The sequence below is a fragment of the Pogoniulus pusillus genome, chromosome 22 (genome assembly GCF_015220805.1).
Source record: "Pogoniulus pusillus isolate bPogPus1 chromosome 22, bPogPus1.pri, whole genome shotgun sequence".
Taxonomy (NCBI): Eukaryota; Metazoa; Chordata; class Aves; order Piciformes; family Lybiidae; genus Pogoniulus; species Pogoniulus pusillus.
The window spans coordinates 16,585,622-16,608,350 of NC_087285.1; the positions used below are offsets into that span (position 1 = coordinate 16,585,622).

General features: G+C 46.6%; 1 protein-coding gene across 1 annotated transcript in view; it reads left to right on the forward strand.

Moving 5' to 3' along the window:
* Positions 1-22,286, forward strand: part of ADAM19 (ADAM metallopeptidase domain 19) — a 35,013-nt gene extending 12,727 nt beyond the window's left edge. The window contains exons 4-23 of the mRNA XM_064161966.1: positions 987-1,065; positions 2,103-2,179; positions 3,820-4,012; positions 4,811-4,876; positions 6,200-6,271; positions 7,091-7,257; positions 8,569-8,653; positions 8,890-9,029; positions 10,467-10,644; positions 11,282-11,371; positions 12,588-12,783; positions 13,164-13,272; positions 13,797-13,989; positions 14,532-14,612; positions 14,826-14,934; positions 15,038-15,173; positions 15,398-15,464; positions 16,027-16,242; positions 18,747-18,893; positions 19,731-22,286. Coding sequence (XP_064018036.1) covers positions 987-1,065; positions 2,103-2,179; positions 3,820-4,012; positions 4,811-4,876; positions 6,200-6,271; positions 7,091-7,257; positions 8,569-8,653; positions 8,890-9,029; positions 10,467-10,644; positions 11,282-11,371; positions 12,588-12,783; positions 13,164-13,272; positions 13,797-13,989; positions 14,532-14,612; positions 14,826-14,934; positions 15,038-15,173; positions 15,398-15,464; positions 16,027-16,242; positions 18,747-18,893; positions 19,731-19,805 — 2,476 coding nt within the window. The 3' untranslated portion in view covers positions 19,806-22,286. The remainder of the gene's footprint in view (positions 1-986; positions 1,066-2,102; positions 2,180-3,819; positions 4,013-4,810; positions 4,877-6,199; positions 6,272-7,090; positions 7,258-8,568; positions 8,654-8,889; positions 9,030-10,466; positions 10,645-11,281; positions 11,372-12,587; positions 12,784-13,163; positions 13,273-13,796; positions 13,990-14,531; positions 14,613-14,825; positions 14,935-15,037; positions 15,174-15,397; positions 15,465-16,026; positions 16,243-18,746; positions 18,894-19,730) is intronic.
* Positions 22,287-22,729: the final 443 nt, after the last annotated feature.

The window sequence follows — 22,729 nt, forward strand, 5'->3', positions numbered from 1 at the left end:
TGATCTGGCCTGTAGTATGGTAGAATCATAGAATCAACCAGATTGGAAGAGACCTCCAAGATCATTCAGTCCAACTTATCACCCAGCCCTATCCAGTCATCTAGACCATGGCACTAAATGCCTCATCCAGTCTTGAGCACCTAGCTATGCTGAACCTGATGCTTTGGATCAAATGCCAGTACACTTAGGGCATGACCTGCAGTAGTGAAGGAAACTCTGCAAAGAGACTTATACTCAGTAAATGATGCTGATAATTGGGGTTTTGGTTTTGTTATATTATTTTTTTATTCAGTGGGTTGGGTTTTGTTTGTGTGGATTTTTTTTTCTTGCTTGGGTTTTTGCTTAGTTTTGTTTCTTAGAGTTCTCTCATAAAAAGGGAGTTGTTTCCTTGCAGCTGCTGGAGCTGGATTGCAGCATTTAGCTGAACTCGGAGATAGGCTCTCCTTTATTGTTTTAATTTAATACATGGCTTGAAACAGCACTTAGGAAGATGGTTTGCTCCACCCTTTCAGAAGTGAACATGCTCCGTGAGAAGCAGAGAGATGGATGTGGCAAGGTCACTTTCTGACCCTCTGCCACCATAACATGCTCTCTGCACGGGGAAGCACAGCCTGCAGCCCCAGTTCTGCAGTGGCTCTGATGGCTCCTGTGCCACCAGGCAGCCACTGGCTGCTACGTCCCTGGGGACAGCTTGTAAACAAGTGCTTCACAGATGGAAAGTGCTGGTTCAGAACAGAATGCAGAGATAGGCACAGCTGGTGTCTTACAAATACCTGTTTCCTGCCCTCTCCCTCTCTGTTGCAGTGTTTCATGCTGCGGGTAGCAAATAGTGACCGTCCCAAGTCTGCAGCGGTGGCTCTCAGCAGCAGGAACACTGACTTCAGAAAACCATGGATCTAGCCAGTTTTCTAGCACACCTAGGAAGCAGAAATCCAAGTCTAAAGAAAAGTTTCACTGTTTTTTTTTTTTCCTTTTAACATCTGCAGAAACCTCTTTGCCCCAGGTTACACAGAGACTCACTACAACCAGACTGGACAGATCCAGACCACCCCTCTGGCCCACACGGTGAGTGCAGGAGATGCTTTCCCTCCTGCCACATGCAGAGGAGACCGCCAGGCAGGGAGCTCAGAGAAGCAGGAGGGCTTCTTTCTCCAGAGCCTTTCTTTGAGGCCACAGGTCCCCACAGCTCTAAGGGAGGGCAGTCTGGCATCCTGACCTGGGGGGATCCAGCGAGGTGGTATCTCCACCTCCCAGAAATAGTAAAGCTGTCTTTCTGTTTTGCCTGAGCACTGTTGTGAGAGCCGTGGTCAGCTGTCAGCGTTGGTCCCCTCTCTCTGGGTGCTGGGGAAACAGTTATTTCTCCTGCCACTCATCCTTCTGCTTTTAGTTTTGCCACTGGGCACTCCATGCTGGGGACATTTCTGCCCTTGGGGACCCCCAGTCCGTGTAAGCTGGCTCCTGCTCAGTGAAATTCCCATAAATTACTGCTCTCACACAGACAGTGGCTGACGCTGCTGCAGTGGCACAAAGATGTGCATTGGTTGTGATGCAAAAATAAGAGATAAATCCCCAATGAGATCATCTTTCCTAATGCTGCCCCAGGGTGAGGAGAAAGGATGTGATGAATATGTTGGTGGTTTTGCCCCAAAGCCTCCTTGTCCCTGCCAGAGGCTGTCTTTGTCTTACCAGGAGCCCCCAGAATGGGGACTTCCCCACTGCCTGTGGCATCATCCTCTCTGGGTCTGAAGGCACATCCTTTGGGGCCTGACCCAGGGCCAGCTGCCATCGATAGGCAGCTCCCATTACAGGCAGAAAGCTTTGGATTCGCCTTAGCACTGCAGCCATCTGATTTGCTTCCTTGGGGATTCAAAGCTCTTAATTTTTACTGGCAACAAGGAGCCATTTGATGCGTGGCAGCTGAAAGGCCAAATTTCCATACAGACCCACAGAGATTTAGCTCTGATAGTCAACTGCCAAGGGCTGTGCAAAGAGAGCAATTACTGGAATATTGGCAGTGCTTGTGAGGGGTTCAGCAGTGCCTAAACATAGCTCATGTCCATCCCAAAACTGCATTGCCAGCCCTGCCCCCCTCTGCCTTCCAGGAGCACTGCTTCTACCACGGGGTCGTGCGGGGCCAGGAGCACTCCAGTGTCACGCTCAGCACATGCCAAGGGCTGCGGTAAGTGCCTGGGGGTGCCAGAGCTGGGGGGATGCTTCTACTTTGCCCCTCAGCCTGCTGGCACATGAACTCTGCTCTCCAGCAGCCTGCTTGCTGTGTTTCTTTCTGGGCAGATAGACCTTTTCTCAAATCTCACCCCACCAAGAGTCCTGGGCATAAAAGGAAACATGTTGGGGACAATGCAGACATTTGGGTATCATTAGTGGCTGTGTCCTGCTAGGCAGCTCCCAGGCTCCTTCCTCCTTTGTGCTGCCAAGGCACACTCATGCACTGAGTTTGACTCAAGTCTGCTTGAGAAAAAGACTTGCTGGTGACTCAAGGCTGCATCCCTTACAGAGATGGGGACAGGGCAGCTCCTGTCCCAGCCCAGCACTCTACACTGATGGAGAAATCATCTCTCAGCCTCTCACAAGTGGCAAGATTTTGTGTGCACTTTGAAGCAATGTCTTCCGATCTGAACTTCCTCCTGAGTTGTCAGCCTCACTTCTCTGCCTTCCTCCTGGGTGGTGCCAGGGCCCTGTGTGTGTTATGCATTCAAGAGCTTCACTTGGGTAGTAATGGAGTGTTTGGCAGGACAAGAAAATGTTCTGTGTCCTCAGCAGGAGTAAATGAAGCAGCTCATTGTGACCAGGGAGCTTCGTTCATTTACACCAGCTCAGAGTTTGTTTCCAAAACACCACATGGGCTTTATTGATATTAGTGCTCAGCTGCTTGCAAGAGCTGATTGGAAGCTGTGCTGATGGGAGCAGCTCCAGCCAGGAAACAGCCTGTGCCAAAGCAAACCTGAGACATCTAAAGTGGATGTAGCACAGGCCAAAGAGCCCAGCAAGATAAACAGGACAGTGCAGCCACCTGTGGCTTGCAATAAACAATCCAAAAGCAAAAGTAGGCACAGGTGGCTCTTGCTGCTTCTGCATGCCTGTGTTTTCCTGGGCTCTGCCTTCCAGCTGCTGAGGAGAGAGCAAAGATGTCTGCGTGTGCACATGCAATAGCGTTCCTCCACCTCTGAGCTGTCAGCTTGTGCTGGTGACTTCTCGACATGATTTTCTACCTGCTGGGAAGGCACAGGAACTGAGCACATAGCTGCTTTCACTCGGAGCCCTCAGAAGGAGGCATGCTGCCCATCAAGCCACGTGTCTTCTAGTGATCATCAAATGCAGATCTCTTGCCTGTAACATGCTTATTGAGAAAACCAGAACCATATGGTTGTGTATGTCCCAGAGAGAACTGTGGGGTTTTGTTTTTCCTGTGGACAAACAAAGCCTTTGCATATTTTAAGCCAGTTCTGTTAAAGAAAAAAAAATCTTTAATTGCTTGAGAAGTGTTCACTGCTCCTAAGGAAAAAGCTAGACATAAAAATAATCAGTACTTCTCAGGCCAGCACTGTTGCAGCACAGGCACCAGTACCCCCTTAACTGGATGTGTGAAGCTCACTGAATAGATTTCAGCATATGCAAGCTCAAGGGTTCCCTGCCCCACCCCTTAGCTGAAAATATTCCCATCCTTTTTTATTAATGACCTGAATGGTCTGGTAAGTGCCTTACCAGGGTCAGATGGGAACTCAGCAGCAGCAGAAGGATTTGGCTTTGGTTGCTGTGATAGTAATTAACTTTCCCTTTTATTGCTTCCTGCTTCAACAGAGGACTGATCATGCTGAACAGCAATTCCAGCTATATCTTAGAACCAGCTCCTGACAGCCCAGACCAGCATTTAATCTACAGGCTGGACAAACTGAAGTTGCAGGGAGGAGCCTGTGGCTACCAGGGCACTGGGGATGCAGCTGAAGACTGGCTCAGGGACTTCACAACTGGGATGAAACCACCTCCTCAGCGGGTGAGCAGAGCTCACATTGGGCTCATGCATGATGCATACCTCAAAAAGTGAAATGAAGTGAATATTTAAGATGTTTTGTAGCAAACTGGTTGTCAAATGATGGCTCCAACAGGGAAATAAATGAACATCTGTGTGATGTGAGGAATCCAGGCTGTAGCTGTTCCTACACGGATTTGTGCATCCAATACGTGAACAAATGGCTGAGGATAGGCACATGGACACTTGCTGTAGCTAAACTGACTTGTGATCCTTGGTGACTCTTAAGTCAATAGTATCTGGAGGTCCCTGTGTCTGAAGGGGTGTGGGGGAGCAACCTGTGAAAAACAAACAAGAAAAAAATACCCGAGCATGCATTTTGCCAAGAGTTCCTTGGGGGATGTTGAGGAGAGGCTGAGGGAGCTGGGGTTGTTTAGCCTGGTGAAGAAGAGGCTCAGGGGCGATCTCATTGCTGTCTACAACTACCTGAAGGGAGGCTGTAGCCAGGTGGGGTTGGGCTCTTCTCCCAGACAACCAGCAATAGAACAAGGGGACACAGTCTCAAGTTGTGCCAGGCGAGGTCTCGGCTGGATGTTAGGAGGAAGTTCTTCTCCGAGGGAATGATTGGCATTGGAATGGGCTGCCCAGGGAGGCGGTGGAGTTGCTGTCCCTGGAGGTGTTCAAGCAAAACCTGGATGGGGCAATTAGTGCCATGGTCTGGTTGATTGGCTAGGGCTGGGTGCTAGGTTGGCCTGGATGATGTTGGAGGTCTCTTCCAACCTGGTTGATTGTATGAAATACCCTGTGTTGCTGCTGCTGCAGGTGAAACGGGAGACTCTCCAGGCTATGAAGTATGTGGAGCTTCTGCTTGTGGCTGATAATGCAGAGGTAAGAAATGGGATCTTGTTTGTAGCAACTGAGGACTGGACTCAGAGCAAGCATCTCATCTGCAGCATCTCCTGGGGGAGGAGAGCAGCTGGTGCTCAGGTTCTCTCTTGCCGCTTTAGTCCTAGCAACCATGATCCCTCTGCCACCACTGTCAGTCACTGTTGGCTAGGAGAAAGATGCAGGCTGTGGTTCAGATGAAGGTCTAGGGCTGGAGGTCAGTTCTGGCTGCCCGAGTTGTCAGTGGTCAGCCCTAGTTATTGATGGGAGAAACTGCCTTCAACCTAGGGTGACTGTGGGTTCCCAAAAATGGTGTGCTTATAACTCTGCAGTACACCTAATCTCTAGAGAAGATAACTGCAATTATCCTCTGCACTGAGCTGGTAGCAGATATATAAATAGACATTTTTAAGGCTCCAGATCATAAAACAGGGCTGGAAGAGACCCAGTGAATTCAGCAATTCCTTCCCCATCCCCAGCTTGGACAGCAGAGCAGACATACTCACTGACAGTGCAGACTGTGCAGTGTTTTGCTGATCATTTAATCTGCAGCACAGACTGGAGTCAAGCTGCTCTTATCCATAATTTATGACTTGAAACTCCAGTAGTGAAAGCCACGAAGTGCTCTGGGCTATAATTTCTTCTGAACAAAACTAAAGAGGCAGAGCCTGTTTTGGTTTCTCTATCAGGCAGCAGGTTACAAGGGAAATGCAGAGAGCCCATTATACCCAGCAACTGCCATATGTTGTTCACCATTTGATTAGACAAGCTGGGGTAGGCACCCTGGCAGTGTCACTGCTGGCTGCCCTTACTTTACTGTCTTCTTTGCTAGAAGAACACTCTCAGGTTTTGTCATCTGCTAAACAAAAATCTAAGCATTTTGCAATGTTAGTTCCTTGAATCAGTTTGCTAAAATTCACTTGTTGATTGCTAAGTGATTTTAATAGGCAAATCTGTTGGATGAGTGAGATGTGAGAAGTGCTGCAGCAACCTTGACCTTAGACATGAAGTCATGCTACAATATGTTTTTCCTGGCACATTTTCCAGCTCTTTGTCAGCCCCTTGCTCTGGGGACTCTGGTAAAATTGGGTTGCTCCACTGTGTTACTACCACTGCACGAGTAATATTGCTGTCATGGGATGCTAGGGATGAATGCTGAATGTAGACATACAAGTGGGCTTGTAGTCATAGGTACAGTGGCGGAAGCCTTTTGGGCTTCACTTCAGAGTTCCTTCCTTGTTTCCAGGGTAATGTGACTTGTTTTTAAGACATTTCAGCCCTTTCTACTTATCTTTCTGATGTCTGATATATGTTCATTTTGTTCAGTTTCAGAAGCATCACTTCAACATTGAAGCAACAAGGCTTAAGTTAGTGGAGGCTGCTAATTACGTAGATAAGGTGAGATCAAGTGCGCGTGAGCCGAGGGAAGCAAAGAGCAAATCCTGAATGGTGAGGATTAATGGAGACAGAGGAAAACTGCCTTCCTGGGAGAAAGAATAATGTTTTGGCAGTTCTTCCCTGTGACTTAGGGAGTGGAAATCATCTGCCAAACCATTCTGTTGTTGGACATTAGGGATGAGGTGGGGAAATATCCATTCCTTGCTTTGGAGCCAACACGTGCATCTCTGTGTTTTAATACATCTGTAGCGATCATGACACCTAAGTAATGCTTTCTGACAAGGGAATAAAGTAGTCACATCACATGCTAGAAACCTTGGCAGGTAGAACTGGAAGGAGCTTTCAAAAGTGATCCTTGCAGTGGTACCCCGTGTTGCCAAAATGAAGATCACTACTTTTCATATCTGCTCCCTTCATACTCCCCTTCTTCCTTTAAACTCCTTCTATCAATCCCTTCACCCTGCTGCCTGTGAAGATTTGTCCTCTTTGTATTTTATGTTGGCAGAAGATTATGTCCTTCCTCTTCTCAGGAAATTTTGACACATCTAAAGATAAAGATGATGTCAGTCTCCGTTTTTTTTCCCCTTTATCTCTTTGTCATTCATTTTGAAATGAAAATTCAGTGTCTCTGTTTCAAACAAGCTTAGGTTTGTGGAGCTGTGGTGGCAAGTGGCAATGAATTTGTAGAGGGAGCATCTTCTTTGGATATGTGTATCTGCAGTAGCATTTAGCAGAGTTTATAAACAAGACTTAAGCCATAGTAAAGTCAATTAGTTGGTTGTGCTCATTTTGTTGTCTCCTTTCCTTCCTGTATCTTAGTTTTATAGATCTCTGAATATCAGGATTGCCTTGGTGGGGCTGGAGATCTGGAGTAATAGGAATAAGTGTGATGTAAGTGAGAATCCCTTCTCAACCCTGAAGTCCTTTCTGGCCTGGAGCAGTAGGGAGCGGAAGCACAGGAAGCATGATAATGCTCAGCTAATCACGTAAGTTTATTTCTCCTGAAGTAAATTGTTCCTGACAAGTGGGTTGGGTGGGTGAGAAATCACTATCTGAGACTAAATCACTCTAAGTTTCGGATTGGTCACTCAGCCAGCATTAAGTTCTGGCACCCAGAGCATACCTACATTAAGAAAAGTGGAGGTTGCAGGATCTGCAGCAGTCTTAACACACATACATCAAATTGTGTCAGCCTTGTGTGTGTGTATCACAAGCAGCTGCACATCACAGGATATTAGGGGTTGGAAGGGACCCAAGGAGATCATTGAGTCCAACCCCCCTGCCAGAGCAGGACTGTACAGTCTAGCACAGATCACACAGGAATGCATCCAGACAGGCCTTGAAAGTTTCCAGAGAGGGAAACTCCACAACCTCTGTGGGGAGCCTGTGCCACTGCTCTGTGACCCTTGCAGTGAAGAAGTTCCCCTTTATGTTGAGGTGGAACCTCAGCATGATCTATTGCAGCTGCATGTGCAATGTCAAGAAAACGTGAACCATTAGGGAGACCTGTAAAGGGCAGCTAAGTCCTGTGTGGAAGACAATTGCTCCTAGTTCATCCTGCTGAGACACAGGGGACAAGGTGCTGGGAGCTACCTAACGATCTGTGGCTTGTTCTACTCATTTCCTTAGGGCCAGTAGCTGTGGCCAGCATACAGATGTCAGTGCAAGGAAAAATTGCAGCATTTCTCAGATCTTACTTCTTCCTTGGTAATTAACCTACCAGTACATAGTGATGAGTCAGAGAAGAAACTTGAAATGCAGACATTCATTTCCCTTTTCCCTTGTTTGGTTGAGTGTTTTTAACTCTTTACCATATTTCATCTTCACCTGGTTGTGTCCTGAGCAGTTTCCAAGGCTCCCATTTCAGAGGGTGGTGTAGGATTCCAGCTTGCCAGGCAGGAACCAAGCATAGCTGCACCTCTGAGGTGTGACCCAGTACTCTGTCAAGTCTCTGAATCCTAAACTGGCAACTATCAGGCCTAAGGTAAATTAAGTATTCACAGACAGTACCAAATTAAGGATCCAGAAATGGTCCTTTCTGTGCTTGTTGCAAAGCTCAACAGGAGCACTTTTTGGCACCAGAGCATTAGGAAAAATAGGGTTGGCTGGCTGGCCTATAAAACAAAGCATGAAGTCCAAGAAAAATATGTCTTAAGGCTTTGAAGGTACTGCTGGAGGAAATGTATTCACCTGACATTGCATAGATGTATGAAGCTGTGGACTGCAAGATGTCTTTCTTTACCTTGCTTTCTCAAGTGCCTCAATGGCATTTCATGGTCTTTCTGGGTTGGTTTTAGGGGTGTGCCCTTCCAAGGTACCACAGTAGGCTTGGCTCCTGTGATGGCCATGTGCTCTGATTACCAGTCAGGAGGAGTAAACATGGTAAGTAATTGCTTATACCTAATATGGTATTTCTTGCCAGCAGTGAATATGTAGGGTAGATACCTCCTAAAGCCCAGGAAGAAAATATTTCCTGTGAAGGCCTTTAGTTCACTTGGTTATGGTCAGAAACATAACATGTAGATATTATCTACATGTAGTAATGAAGAGTACTGCACTGAGAGATGCACAAGGCAGGCACAGATGAAATGCTGACATACATCTTTGCCCTTGCACAGGATCACTCTGATAATGCCATTGGCGTTGCTGCTACCATTGCCCATGAGATGGGACACAATTTTGGTATGAATCATGATTCAGATGGCTGCTGTACTACCTCTGCAGCAGATGGAGGCTGCATCATGGCCGCTGCAACTGGGTGAGCTCATCTTATAGGGTCTCATGCAGAAATTGGAAGGGCTTTTTTATAAGAGTCTTGGTGGAGTAGGAGGCAGAAATGTAGGCTGAAAGTGGCTCTGTTGCTGCCTTTTGGAAATGGTGTATTTAGAAAGAAAATAACTGCTGGCAAAACCTACATTGTGTTCTAATTTTTCATTGATGCATAATCTGGACAGCCTATTGCCAGTGAGTACAGAGGCATGAGGAATGAGCAGAGCATGTATGATCTTAACATAAAATCACAGAATCAACCAGTTTGGAAGAGACTTCCAAGATCATCCAGTCCAACCTGTCACTCAGCCCTATCCAATCATGTAGAGTTTTCTACCTGGGTTATATTTCTGTGTTAGATATGAGATGTGTAAGTGGTTGCTAGGGTTTCTAAAGCATCTTGTGCAAAAGCTTATGCATGTTCTAATGTGGTAATGAGAGGGAAAAGAATTGCTTCAGGAAGGAACTGGGGCTTTATTAAAAGGCATAGCAACTGGGCTGTGTTTCTAAGTTAGAATGCATGAAAACAGATAGGCTGCATGTTGTTGTAGTGCTGCTTGGTTTCAGTGAGCCACAGAAAGTCTGTGTTTAAAAGAGAAGAAATACTGCCTTTGACAGTAAGGGGAATCAAGGGTGGCTCTGGAAATCCACAGGGATTCTGGAGCTCATTTTGGATGAGGAACCTCAACAGTTTCTATATTACAGTCATGTAAAAGCATCAGACAAACCCATTCACTTAAAGTTGCATTCCCTGTTTCCTCAGCCTTCCTCCTTGGGATTTAGCAGGTTTCAAGACAATTTTCTCCATAGATATCATCTTTTATGTGTGAGATTTCCTCTAAATAAGGAAGAACATTGAGGTGTGAGAAGTGAAAACACTGTGGCATGCAAGCAGAACACGCAACATGAATGCACGCACGCACAGTCATATGCAGAGTGCCTGGGTTCTGGCACTGTAGCAAGAGAAATTAATCATTCAAGTAACAGAAACTACTCTCCTCTTTTGCAATGAGGCAGGAGCTGGGAAAAGGAACTATTATTTTTAGCAGTTAGATTGACAAGCAGTTATTCACAGTCCAAATGCTGTATTCTCAGGCTTGTTCAAGAAGTTAGCAATAAGCCACAGCTTCAGTATGGACCAGGTAAGGATCAAAGTGAAAACTGACTCCATGTATTTTGTTTCATTTGGGTTTGTTTAAGGCCAGGCAGCCTTACAGTGCAATCTCACCTTCTCTTCACGTGTAATCCAGATAGATCTGATTTTGAACAGGCATAGGAAATCATGATCTACCTTAGCACAATTTCATAGGCTTCAAAGAGAGACCTGTGTCCTCTGACACTTGTCAGGATTTGCTTGTGCACCTCTTGATTCTCTAAGCTGCTGCCCAGATGTGTGTTGATGTTTTTCTACACTGTCCATATTCAGACACCCATTCCCCAAGGTGTTCAACCAGTGCAACAGGAAAGAGCTGGAGAAGTATCTGCAGTCTGGTGGAGGGATGTGTCTGTCCAACATGCCGGATACCAAAAAAATGTATGGTGGGAAGAAATGTGGAAATGGCTACTTGGAAGAGGGAGAGGAATGTGACTGTGGAGAGGTGGAGGTAACAATTGTTAAGACCTAACCATTTAGGGTTTAGTGGGACACAAAGATTTTGTTATGTGCTTTGCAAATTTAGTGATGTGATACATAAAGAGCAGGAGAGATGCAGATCATCTAAATGTATATGCAATGAAAATCAAGGTTGTAAAGTGTCATGTCTAATTAAATTCACAGTGTGTAGTACCATACATCTCAGAACACAGGGATGGTGTAATCTATGTCTGAACAGAGGTGATGAAATCTTCAGTTGAAAAGGATTGAGGGGAAAAAAAAGTCTTAGATGCTGCAGGGTTTTTATATATAAATTCACTTTACCTACAACTTCATTCTTGATAAGGATGGGACTTTTCTTAGCACTGCATCTCAGCTCAGGGAGCTGACACCAGCAGCCCACACTCACCAGATGTAATGAACAGGACCTATAGTATCCAGTCAGTCCAGCAAGGCTGCAGTCATGCAGCACTGTAGTTCAGCACACACTGGGTGTCCTGAGTGTGCAGTGGGAGGAAGGCTGTCACTTTGTTTGCGTGTAATTGAGCATCTATGAGATTAGCATCAGCCTCACACTTCAGTGCTCTTGCATGTGCTTGTCTTGAGTGTCTGCCTTGTAAACTCTGCTTCATCTTTCTGTCTTCCAGGAATGCAAAAACCCCTGCTGTAATGCCAGCACCTGCTCCCTGAGGATGGGTGCTGAGTGTGCCCATGGCAGCTGCTGCCATCAGTGCAAGGTGCGATCTTTGGGCTTTCCTAAGGGAGGGGAGGGAACAACGGTGATGGAAGTGGGAGGCTGAAAATTTAAGGGGAAAAAGGGATGAAACACAGCCAAAAATGAAGTTCAGCTCCAAACTTGCAAGCATGGTCTGATTTTCTTTTTTAATGTACAGCAGCTGCAGGTACAATCAAACTTGCAGGGTCTTTTCTCTAATTCAGCTGACTTTGATAACGAGATGAGCTGTGAATGCTGCTGGAATGAAGTCACAGTGCTTTTATCAAACACTTGGAGATGGGATGAATCAGAGTCATTATTTCTCTTCTTTGGCTCTAGAAGCAATCTGAACAGAGCTCTTACAGCAAACACTTCCTGTGGGGATTAGGCTGGATGCTACCTCTGCTCTCAACCCTCTTTTCTGGGATGCAGTTGAATTCCTTTATCTCAGGTGCTTGCTGAAGAAATGCTAGCAAAGCTGATTGTATGCATGTGACCACATGTTTTAAACCTCACCTATCCTCATAGAGGCTGTGTTTCTGATTTTTGGAGCCAAAGGTCTCAAGCTCTGACAACAAATTAGCTCAAAAATGAGCACAGGCTAAGGTTTCTCTTTAAGCTCAGTTTGTATTTGCCCTTTGACTGTGAGCTTTTACAGATATATCCTGAGCATGTGGAAAACATTTTTTTTAGGAAACAGTCCAGATTTACTCCTTTCACAAGAGACTTAGAAAATCTCCTGGATATAACTGTGTATGCCCTTTTTTTTTCTTCATCTCCATGGTGGACAGAACAGAAATGAACTGGGTGAGCTCATAAGCAAGGGAGATATAAGCAGAATTAATGGGGAAACACTGAAAGAAGCTTCCCAGATGGAGGGTTTGGAGAGTAGCTACACAAACATCTGTCAGAAATGGTTTAGGTAAATCAAATCCTACCCTAGTGTAGAGGGAGATGTAACATTGTCCCCTTGAAATCTGGCAGCCTTACTTTCTGTGCATGATCTCATTGCTGCCTGGGGAAAGGATCCAGCCATTAATTTGTTTCTATAGAGGTCACCCTGTTAATGAAGTTACAGTGTCACTTGGATCACTGCTGACCTGAAAAAGCCTAAACCAAGGAGGATGAAGAGAGATGTGCAATATTTGTATCTTATCTACAGGGAGACATTGTGCAGACATAAACCCACAAAGGAGCCAAGCAGTAATTCATTTCCCACCCCCTTTCTGTCTTTTTAGTTGATGTCTCCAGGAACCCTCTGCAGGGAAAGGTCAGGGCTCTGTGACCTCCCAGAATACTGCACTGGCGAGTCGCCGTTTTGCCCTCTCAACTCTTACCTGATTGACGGGGCTTCCTGCGATGGAGGAAAGGCCTATTGCTACAATGGCATGTGCCTCACCTACCAAGACCAGTGTGTGAAGCTGTGGGGGCCTGGTAAGGACACTACTTGCAGTGAAACATGTCCTTTAAGCAGGAGGTGTTAAGTGATTTCCTACTCTCACTCAGCCTGTGTAAGGCAGGGTGACCTGTTATCAGTGCTGAAGTCTGAGGAGCCTTTTTACCTGCCTTGCCCTTTTGTAGGAGGCACCAAATTTTCCTGTGCTCAAATCATAGAATCAAGCAGGTTGGAAGAGACCTCCAAGCTCATCCAGTCCAACCTAGCACCCAGCCCTATCCAGTCATCTAGACCATGGCACTAAGTGCCTCATCCAGTCTTTTCTTGAACACCTCCCCAAATGACCGAGTGCTTGGTGTGGGCTGACCTGGGCTGCCAGGCTCCACAGGAATCAGCCACACGAGTCTTTTCCATGCAGGAGCAAGGCCAGCACCAGATGCCTGCTTTGAGAAGGTTAATGCTGCTGGAGACATCTATGGGAACTGTGGGAAGGACATCTATGGCAACTACAAGAAGTGTGAGATGAGGTAGAAAGCAGCCAAGAGTTGCTCCTTGGAGAGGGTGTATTTATATGTTTAAAAAATATGGGCCAGTAGATAAAATTGATCCATGTTTTGGTTCCACTTGCTCCCTCTGCCTCCTGGGAAACCAGCTGCATCCTTGTTGGACTTAGAGCCCTTATGACTGAAGCTTGAAGCTTCCCATTTTCCCTGCCTTCTGCATTTTCAAACATCTAGCTGATAACTTTTCCAGAGCAACAGAGGTAGGGATTTTCAAATCCCTAAGTTAAAATATAGCTCTTTAACTGAACCAAAACTTCTTACTCTTCTCTCTGTGATTTTTGTCAAGGGTGGCCTATCCATGGGGCCAGCAAAATAGCACCACCACTACCCATCAGACACTGTTGCTTGGGCTAGCTCTTGGGAGGGGCTTGCTCTTTTGCTGTCGAACAATGACTCACCATTGCTGCTTTTATTGATGTGTAGAGGTGATGCCTGCAAAACATTCAGCAAGGCAGAATAATCACTTTAATCTTTTCCTTGGAAACCAGAGATGCTAAATGTGGGAAGATCCAGTGCCAGAGCTCTGCTTCCAAACCCCTGCAGTCCAACGCGGTGTCCATTGACACACATATCCACACACAGAGGTGCCGAGGGACACACGTGTACAGGTCTGAGAGTGAAGAGGAGGAGGTGCTGGATCCTGGCTTGGTGCTGCCGGGAACAAAATGTGGGAGCCATCACGTAGGTATAGTCCTGCTTGTAATGGCCTAGGGAAGGGTCAGGAAGGTGCTGGCAAAGTGCTTTCTGATTGCCAAGCCATTCATTTCTTACGTCTAATGCCATTCTAGGGCGTTCTTGTAAGCCCCCTTAAGACACTGAAAGGCCACAACAAGCCTCCTCTCCAGACTGAACAGCCTCAACTCCCTCAGTCTCTCCTCATAGGAGAGGTGCTCCAGCCCTCTGATCATCCTCGTGGCCCTTCTCTGAACACCTTCCAGCACATCCATCTCCCTCTTGTAATAGGGGCTCCAGATCTGGGCATGGGCATGGCTGTCAGCTTCTGAGCACTGATTCACGTTAGCTGGGACGTAGGGTAACACTTATATGTTTACTTGGCAGCCAGCTTAACTTTAGGGCCTGTTGGTCTGCCCATGGTGTTACTTTTACTGCCAAGCTGTCTAGGACCCTGCAGGTCACAAATGGCAGGAATATAGTACATAACCCAAAGAGCTAATGCTGGGGTTTTTCTTGATGTTTGTTTTCTTTTTATCCTTTCTCTGTAGGTTTGCTTTGATGGACGCTGCCAGAACACATCCAACATCTTTGAGGCGGAAAGCTGTGCCAAGCAGTGCCATGGCAATGGAGTAGGTGCCCTCCTTTTCATCTCCGTTTCAGGCTGCCCTCCATTCATCTGTGGGTGGTTGTTATCTCAGTTCTGATACCATGCTACCTGATAACCAGATTCCTACTGGACTTGGGCATCTTCATTATTTTTCATCCAGCAAGGGCTTAACTTTTTTTTAGCTTGTGGATTTTATAGGAGCTGGCACTAAAATATCTGAGTCTTTCTCCTCCAGGTTTGCAATAATAACAAGAACTGCCACTGCAACCAGGGGTGGGCCCCCCCATTTTGCAACAAGCAGGGTAGAGGAGGAAGCTTGGACAGTGGTCCTCCCATGCCTGAAGGTGAGTGGGACCAACTCTACTACGGTGGCACTTCAGAAGGGATTGGATTAGTATGGGAGGCAGAGAGTTTTCCATTTAACTAACTCTACTTTCTTATCCCAAGCTCCTTCAGCAGTTGTGATAACTTTTGCAATCCTGGCTCCCATTCTCCTGCTCATTGGAATTCTGGTTTTATTCTATTATCTCAAGTGCTGGGATAAATTTGCCATCTGTTCTCTAAAGAAGACCCTACAATTCAGGTAAACTGTCAGTGCCTTGGCTGCTTGCATCCCCCCTCCCCCTTTCTTTCAGCATCAGGACTGAAGAGGAATTGCAAAGGCTGTGAGGAAAAGAACTAAATGGGTTTGTTGGTGTAGTTAGTATTTGCCTCTCATCTTATTTTTTACTTCAGTCAAAATAGAATGCAAGATACAGAGGAGAAAAAGCAGGAAATGACACATTCTTTTCTTTTCCTCATTGTCAGTGACTCCTATGAAAATGGGCATGCAAACCCTGCCTTCAAGCTGAAAACTCCCCAGCAGCAGAGGAAGGTAGGGACAAGGTCACCTTCCAGCTCCCTGGGTTGAAATGCAGCTGCCCTGAGATGTGGGATATGGCTCCTTTTCATACTGCAATAAGGGAATGGTTTTACCTAAGGGTGGGTACAATAGACAAACCTTGCCCACGGCTAGAAGTCAGTGGAGGCTGAAGGCAGTATCTATTCCTAGCAGTCTCCTTAAAGGCAGGAGCTGGTATTTGACTAGGCCTGTGCAGCCACTTGTCTCTCCAGAGGATAGATCCTCCTGTTGCATCCCTCTCTCAAAGCTGCAGAACATGCAGACCCTGGGGTTATTTGCAAGTGGCACTTGTAACACTAATGCCAGAACTACTCTGTTCTCTTCATTTCCATTTTTGCTTCCTGATCCCAAATTTTCCCAGCCTACATAATCAACAGCTACTGGACATATACAACACATACTGGTGTTGCAGGCAATATTTTCTCATATATAGCTCATAGACCTTATGGATATTCTCAGAAGTGTAGCTAAAGAGTAAAGAGGTGGTTTAGAGTGGAAATGCATAACTCCAGGGACTTGTGCTTCTTCTGCACAGGTGATTGGCTTCCCTGAAATCCCAACCAAACCTCCTCCCCAGCAGCCTCCAGGGCTCCGAATGAACACACAGCAGTCATCCTCCTCCTCCCCTGGCTACAGCTGTGGCATGGCTCAGCCTGCTAGGCCAGCACAGCCGGCACCTCTGAAGGACATTGCCCGGGGGCCACCCCCGAGCAGGCCAGTGCCTCCTGCTCCCAAACCCCCTGTCTCTCAGGTAAGAAATTGCACTGCCACCTAGATGTGGTTTGATGAGAGGTTTGTTCCCAATGAGGCTGGTGAAACCTCTCTAGCCCTGGTGAGGGTGCAGGGGTTACTACACAGTGAGTGCTCCATCTTCCACAGGACAGTTACCAGTGGTTCGCCCTGCTTTGCAGTACAGCTGACAGTGACAGTGCAGGATGCTAGCACACACAATTACTCTTAATTCAGGTTCTCTGATAGCTCTGCCTTGGACCTAAAGTCAAGTAGCTTGGATCACAAAGCAACTTTCCAAGGTCACCTGAACGTTTTGATCTGCAAATTAAATAGATTTTACCCCAAGCTTAGCGTAGCTCCTCCTGTAACTTGCACGTACCTTTTCCCCTTCTGACTGTGTCAGTGGCTGCTAAGTGTGAGGCTCAATAGTGAGTGCAAGATCTTTGTTCCTTGGAATGACCCCCCCAGCTATCTTGCCTGTGGCTATTTCCAGACTAAAGCCTTGGAAGCCTCAGACAAATATCGATGTGGAGCAGAAGCAGCACCTGGAGGTGTTCAAGGCTAGGCTGGATGAGGCCTTGAGCAACCTGTTCTAGTGGGCAGTGTCCCTGCCTATGGCAGAGGGTTGAAACTAGATGATCTTTGAAAACTCTTCCAACCTAAGCCATTCTAAGATACTGCACAGAAAACACTAAACTTAACCCCAAATGACTTTTGTTAAGTGAATCCTAGCTGTGAGGTTGAGAGTTCTAAGGGTACTGAAGGGTGCTGGCAATTTTATTCAGAGCTTAGTACAGATCCCATACTCTTATGGAAAAAGTGGCATGTACCTAGTCAAAATATTTCCCTAGTACCTTTATTAGGTCAGAGCCAGCAAAGAAGAAAAGGATTCAGCCACCGAGGATAGCAGGAGGCTTGCTCCAAGACAGCCTCTCTGAAGGATAGAAAGGAAAACAAACCCAACATCTTTTTAGTGAATGGGATTTCTTTCTAGGTCCATTGTTCCTGTAAGCAGTTGGTACTTCAGCAAAAACAAAGGGAGGAAGCTGACTGTATTCAATAAGGAATAGGTATCCTTCCCAGCTGGTTGGTGACAAGTTCCCCACAATCTCCACTGTGTTCCCTCCTCGACCATCCAGTCTCTTTATCCCAGTCAGGCTTACTAGATGGAACATCTTTTCCTTGGATTTCTCAAAGAGACCTTGCCATTTCTGGGTTAGAGGAAGGCCACAAGCTGTAGAAGGTACAGGGGAAATAATATCACCGTTTGCTAGTGTCAGTGTCCTTCCTAGATGTTTGCAGCATCTGCCAGATTTGCTCTCTTGCAGTCCCTGTAGGAGCTCTTTGGACCCAGACGTCGGTGGTGGAATTTAGTCTGCTTTGTCCTTCCCGCAGGCACAGGGCAAGGTCTTTGGACTGCAATAGGTCCTCAAGCATCGGCTGAGGCAGCCACGGAGCGTTGCGTTTATGCATAGCCTAAGGACACTGAAGGGCTTTTGGGTGCTCTCCAAGCTGTGAGTGCAGCTGTGTTTATTAAACCAGCGCCTGTAAGCCAGCGGCTTAGCACAGGGACTGAGCAACAGAAGGCAGTGAGTTCTTGTGTGGGTAACTTCTCCCCAAGGGCATGCTTTGCACTGCAGCTCATTAGACAAAGGGAGAATACAGTGCTCTGAGTATCCTATGAGGGACAGCTGTGTGCACAAACAAAGCCACAAGCCGTTGTAGGTGGCTGCAGGGCTGCATGTATGTATTTGTATAGGCTCATTTGTAGAGGTCTGTAGGGCTTACAGGCATCTGCAGGGGCAGTTATACAGTGAGTGTATGCATGTGGAACTTGCTGCCAGGTGCATCAAGTGGGGCTCACTGAAAGGCTCTGGAATATAGCTTCCCTGTTGTTTGGAAAATCCAAAGCTCAACACTTCTGGATTCTCTAGTAGCCAGCACCTAATGTGCCTTCAGCCTGTATCTTCATTTGGGAGGCAGAGCAAGGTAGCCCTGTTGGGTTGTCCTGAAGCCAGCTGCCCAGCAGCCTCAGGCCACCTGGTTTCCATGAGCCTCGATGGGTGGGTGAAAAACTCACAGATGTTGAAAGCCACTAATCACCTGCATAATACAGTGAGCCATGGTGGCAGCCACCTGTGCTCCCTCCCTGCTTCAGAGAGGGAGAGGGCTTTGCAAGTGTAGTTTTAGCTGTGTCCCTTCCATCCTGTGTCTCAGTCAGGGGTGCTGTAAACCGAGTTGTGATGGGGACTTCTGCCCAGGCTGTGGGGTTTCTTCTGTTTTTCTGTGAATCAGCCATTAGAGTGTAGTATTCCTGTAGTAACTCCAAACCAGAGACCTTGAGATGTGCAGCTGCATACTCAGGATGCTGTCTCAGACTACAAAACAGAAAAACAGCCAAGAGGTCTGAAGGGCCTGTAACCAGAAGTTCAAGCCATGTAAAGTGAATGCAAAGATTACCTCTGTTCTCAGGCTGGGTGTCTGTCCAAGCTAAGACCTCAAAACTATTTCCTCCCTATGTAGTCTATTTCTAGGCCTCGGCCACCCCAAAGAGCTCTGCCAGCTGATCCTGTCCCAGCTAAATCCAGAGCCTGGCCAGGGAGCAGCTCTGCCACCTCGCTGCCTCCTGTGCACCACAGAACCCCAGGTCGGCTCCAGCCTGCTGCAAAGGTAGGCTCTGAGTGCAGTGGTGGGGAACACAGCAGCACCCCCACACCCACGTGGGGTAACCATGCTCAGAAGGGAGTAACCTTGCTATCAGACTGCAGACACCTTCATGCACAGCCCTGGTGGGTTCATCTCCCTGCAAGCTGGACCCTTTGATACAAACCACTCCCCTCCATGTACCCCAGGGGCCGCTTCCAGCCTGCACTGTACTTGAGGCTACCTGTGAAAGAGAGCTCTGTGAGCTTGCTGTGCTCCTGGTGGGGGAGTTTCCTGTGTGATGGACTAGGGTATGAATATGCTCAGAGGGCTGGAGCACCTCTGCTATGTGGACAGACTGAAAGAGTTGGGGCTGTTCAGTCTGGAGAAGAGGAGGCTCCCAGGTGACCTTCTTGTGGCCTTCCAGTATCTGAAGGGGGCCTACAAAAAAGCTGGGGAGGGACTTTTTAGGCTATCAGGGAGTGACAGGACTAGGGGGAATGGAGCAAAACTGGAAGTGGGGAGATTTAGACTGGATGTGAGGAGGAAGTTCTTCACTATGAGAGTGGTGACAGCCTGGAATGGGTTGCCCAGAGAGGTGGTTGAGGCCCCATGCCTGGAGGTGTTTAAGGCCAGGCTGGATGATGCTCTAGACAGTCTGACCTAGTGCAAGGTGTCCCTGCCGTGGGGGTGGAACTAACTGATCCCTGTGGTTCCTTCCAACCCTGACTGATTCTACGAATGCATATGAACAGAGACAGGCTTTCCCTGGCTGGCTCTAAAGTCATCTCCAGGAGAGGGAGAGGGCAGCTTTGCTCTTTCATCAGTGCTCACTCCTCTCTCTTTTCCCTGTTTCTCACCCAGAATACTGGTGTCAGGATACCTGGAGCAGTGAATGTCTTCCAAGCAGGACATCCAGGCTTACGTGGGCATTCGTGAAGCAGTCTGTTCCTGACCTGCTCTGTCCTTCACAAGGGACTGGACTGTCTTCATCACCCAAAAAAATATTCACTGCCACAGACAGCATCTTGGTTCCTCTCCTTTTAACCTAACCTTTCTCCTGTGTGACTCAACAAGCTGCTGTCAGGCTTGGCAGGAGTGCTGGTACGTGCCAAGCTGACCTCAGCAAGCTCTGTGATAGCCTTTTCCGTACAGGGATGACTTTGTTTATATGGTATTTAAATATTGTTGTGCAATATCCGACGCAGGGATGGGGTGATGGGGGGGTTCACGTGGTTTTAATAGGTTATTTAAGTGTTACGAGGAAGAACAAGCATTAATTGCAAATGCTGGCCCTGATGGGCTTTTATGTAAGACCCAACCCTTTTGGCTTCCTGAGCCCATCCACACAGCTGCAGGAGCATATGTTGGTGCTATACAGACACTGCTGCCTCTTGGGAGAGCAGAAGGCAGCTCTTGATAACTTTCTTCAGCTTATTCTCAGTTTACAGTGGGTGGTTAAGTGAGGCCACAACAGGGAGCAAACCATGGAAATATTCCTGGCTAATATAATTTGTTGGTCACTGATTTTGATTAGATTTAACAAAGCAGACTAATTCTCCCCCATACAACCTTTTTTTCAGCAAGAGCATTGCAACCTATCTGTCCTTCAGCACTCACTTGTCCTACCTGAGTGCTGTAAGAGCTGACAGCATCCCTTGTGCACAGTGACCTGTGCACTTTCATCCATGTCACTGGGACACAGTCAAGGTACGACAGGGAAACTCTGGCCAAGATACAGTGCAAATGGCCATAAGAAAGCTCAGCAAAAGCCAGTGCTGAAACCTCCTCTCCAGCATACGGTACCATGGATAATCAGTAGATGCTTTTGCACATGTCTCCTCAGGCTTTGCTCTGTGCTGAGCAGTAATTCAGCATGGGCTCTCTGTTCTTCATACCAGTGAAAAAACCTACCTTAAAATTGCCCAGGTGGTAAAACTGTAGGAATATTGATGCAACACATGGTGCTTTTCTAGGGCAGCTCATTTACTCCAAGCCTCTTTTGCCGTGATGCGGATGGAGAGAGCTGTCTGTGTGCACTTTAAGCAGCTGATGGTTCTGACCACGAGGATTCTCCCTTATGAATTTGTTTCTTTTCTCCTAATGGTTTGGGCTTTTGTACATTTTTTTTTCCCTCAGGATTTTAAATGACAGCCTTTTGTTATGCCAATTTTTTTATTACTGTGGCTTTTTTTTTTTTCCTTGAAATGATTTCCTAGGAGGACACAAGGAATTCTGGAGCTATGGCTACAACAACAGATTTTTTTGCCTGATTTATTATAGGCAAATCCTCCAACAGTGTGATTGCTGCTGCACATGTGAGAAACTATTATTGGCATAAAGAAGTCTTGTCTGATAGTTCCCTTTCCCTAAAGAGACTGAAAAATGCCTGATTAAACCCTGAGCACTCATTAGATTTGTAGTTCTGTGTAGCAGTGTATCTGCAGGATGACTTAAACCACACTAGTTTTTTACAACTTTACTACCTCTTTCTCCACAAGGAAACAATACACAGGCTGTGTCTTGAATTTCTGCTCAATTATTCCTTATCTTGATAATTTTAGGCTTTTTCTTGCCTTTTGTATGCCTGGAACACAAACCAACTTAAAATACTTCTCTCTGAAAGCAGGGATGGCAAGTGAAAGACTTCAGCTTTTTATTTGTTGCTTCTTTCTATGGCTGGATTGTGTTACATATAAGCAACTCCGAGCACATGTGCCCAGGTAATGTGGCCTTGGAGTGCCATGTTTTACTGCTCACAGGTGGTGCAGTAAGCTGGGCACATGCTGTATGTGTGCTATAGTCTAGGTGACTGGATAGGGCTGGGTGCTACGTTGGACTGGATGATCTTGGAGGTCTTTTCCAACCTGGTTGATTCTATAGTAGTACAGATTCTACCCCAAAAGCCTGATCTTATATCTGAGCCCTCGCAGCACACTTCTGCTACAGCCTCTGAGCTTTACTGAGTGACCACCCAAAATCACTAAGAATATTCTGGTAGCAGTTCATGTGAACATAGCTTTAAAGAAAGGAAAAATCCCCCAGACACACAAAGCTCAGAGTACAACTGGATATGCCCAGATCCTAATGGAAAACATCATTGCTGGAATATCATAAAGTCTCCAAAGAGTAGTTTTTAAACAAATCCTTTTTAATATTTTATATATGTATGTGTGTGTGTGAGTTCACTAAAGATAGAGGAACTGCAGGAGGAGAAAAAGATGGTAAAATGTGAATTCTTTTTTAAGAGAATGTTTTCTTGGGAGAACACACACCAAAATACATCTCACTTTCTCTTGTGTCCACGTTTTAATGGTTTACAATAATGCTCCCTGTGCATCTATGCAAATACTTGAAGAATGCAAATTCATTGTGCCTTTTGCCCTAGTTTTAATAAATTTGTCAGTTGTCATTAACAAATGTTCTGCTGCTGGGTGCTATTTTGGTTCGTGTGTTGTCCAGAGATGGCAGGACCATGGAGGAATGGCTTTTATGAGATGCAGTTCTAAGCAATGAGAAAGACGAGTCCTGTTTACAGCCGATTTCTAAACCAAAACTGCGTGAAGCATTACACCAATTAGGATGCCAAAAACCAAGCTTGAAGGAATTACTGCACTTATTTGCTGCTGCCAAAGGAGGGCGCTGCTGTTTCAAGCGCCGCCCCAGATGTCCTCTCGGCAGTACCTGGCTGCCCTTCAGCCTGGCTCTCCTTCCTGCTGTGCCTATAGGAGCAGAGAATCACTGAACGTTCCCATCCGCCTGCAAAGGTTTGAGTTGGGTTGGTCTTGTTTTCCTCCTCTTCTTTTGCTTTCTTCTTTTTTTTCCTTCTATTTTCTCTTTCTTTCTCTTTCTTTTTTCCCTCT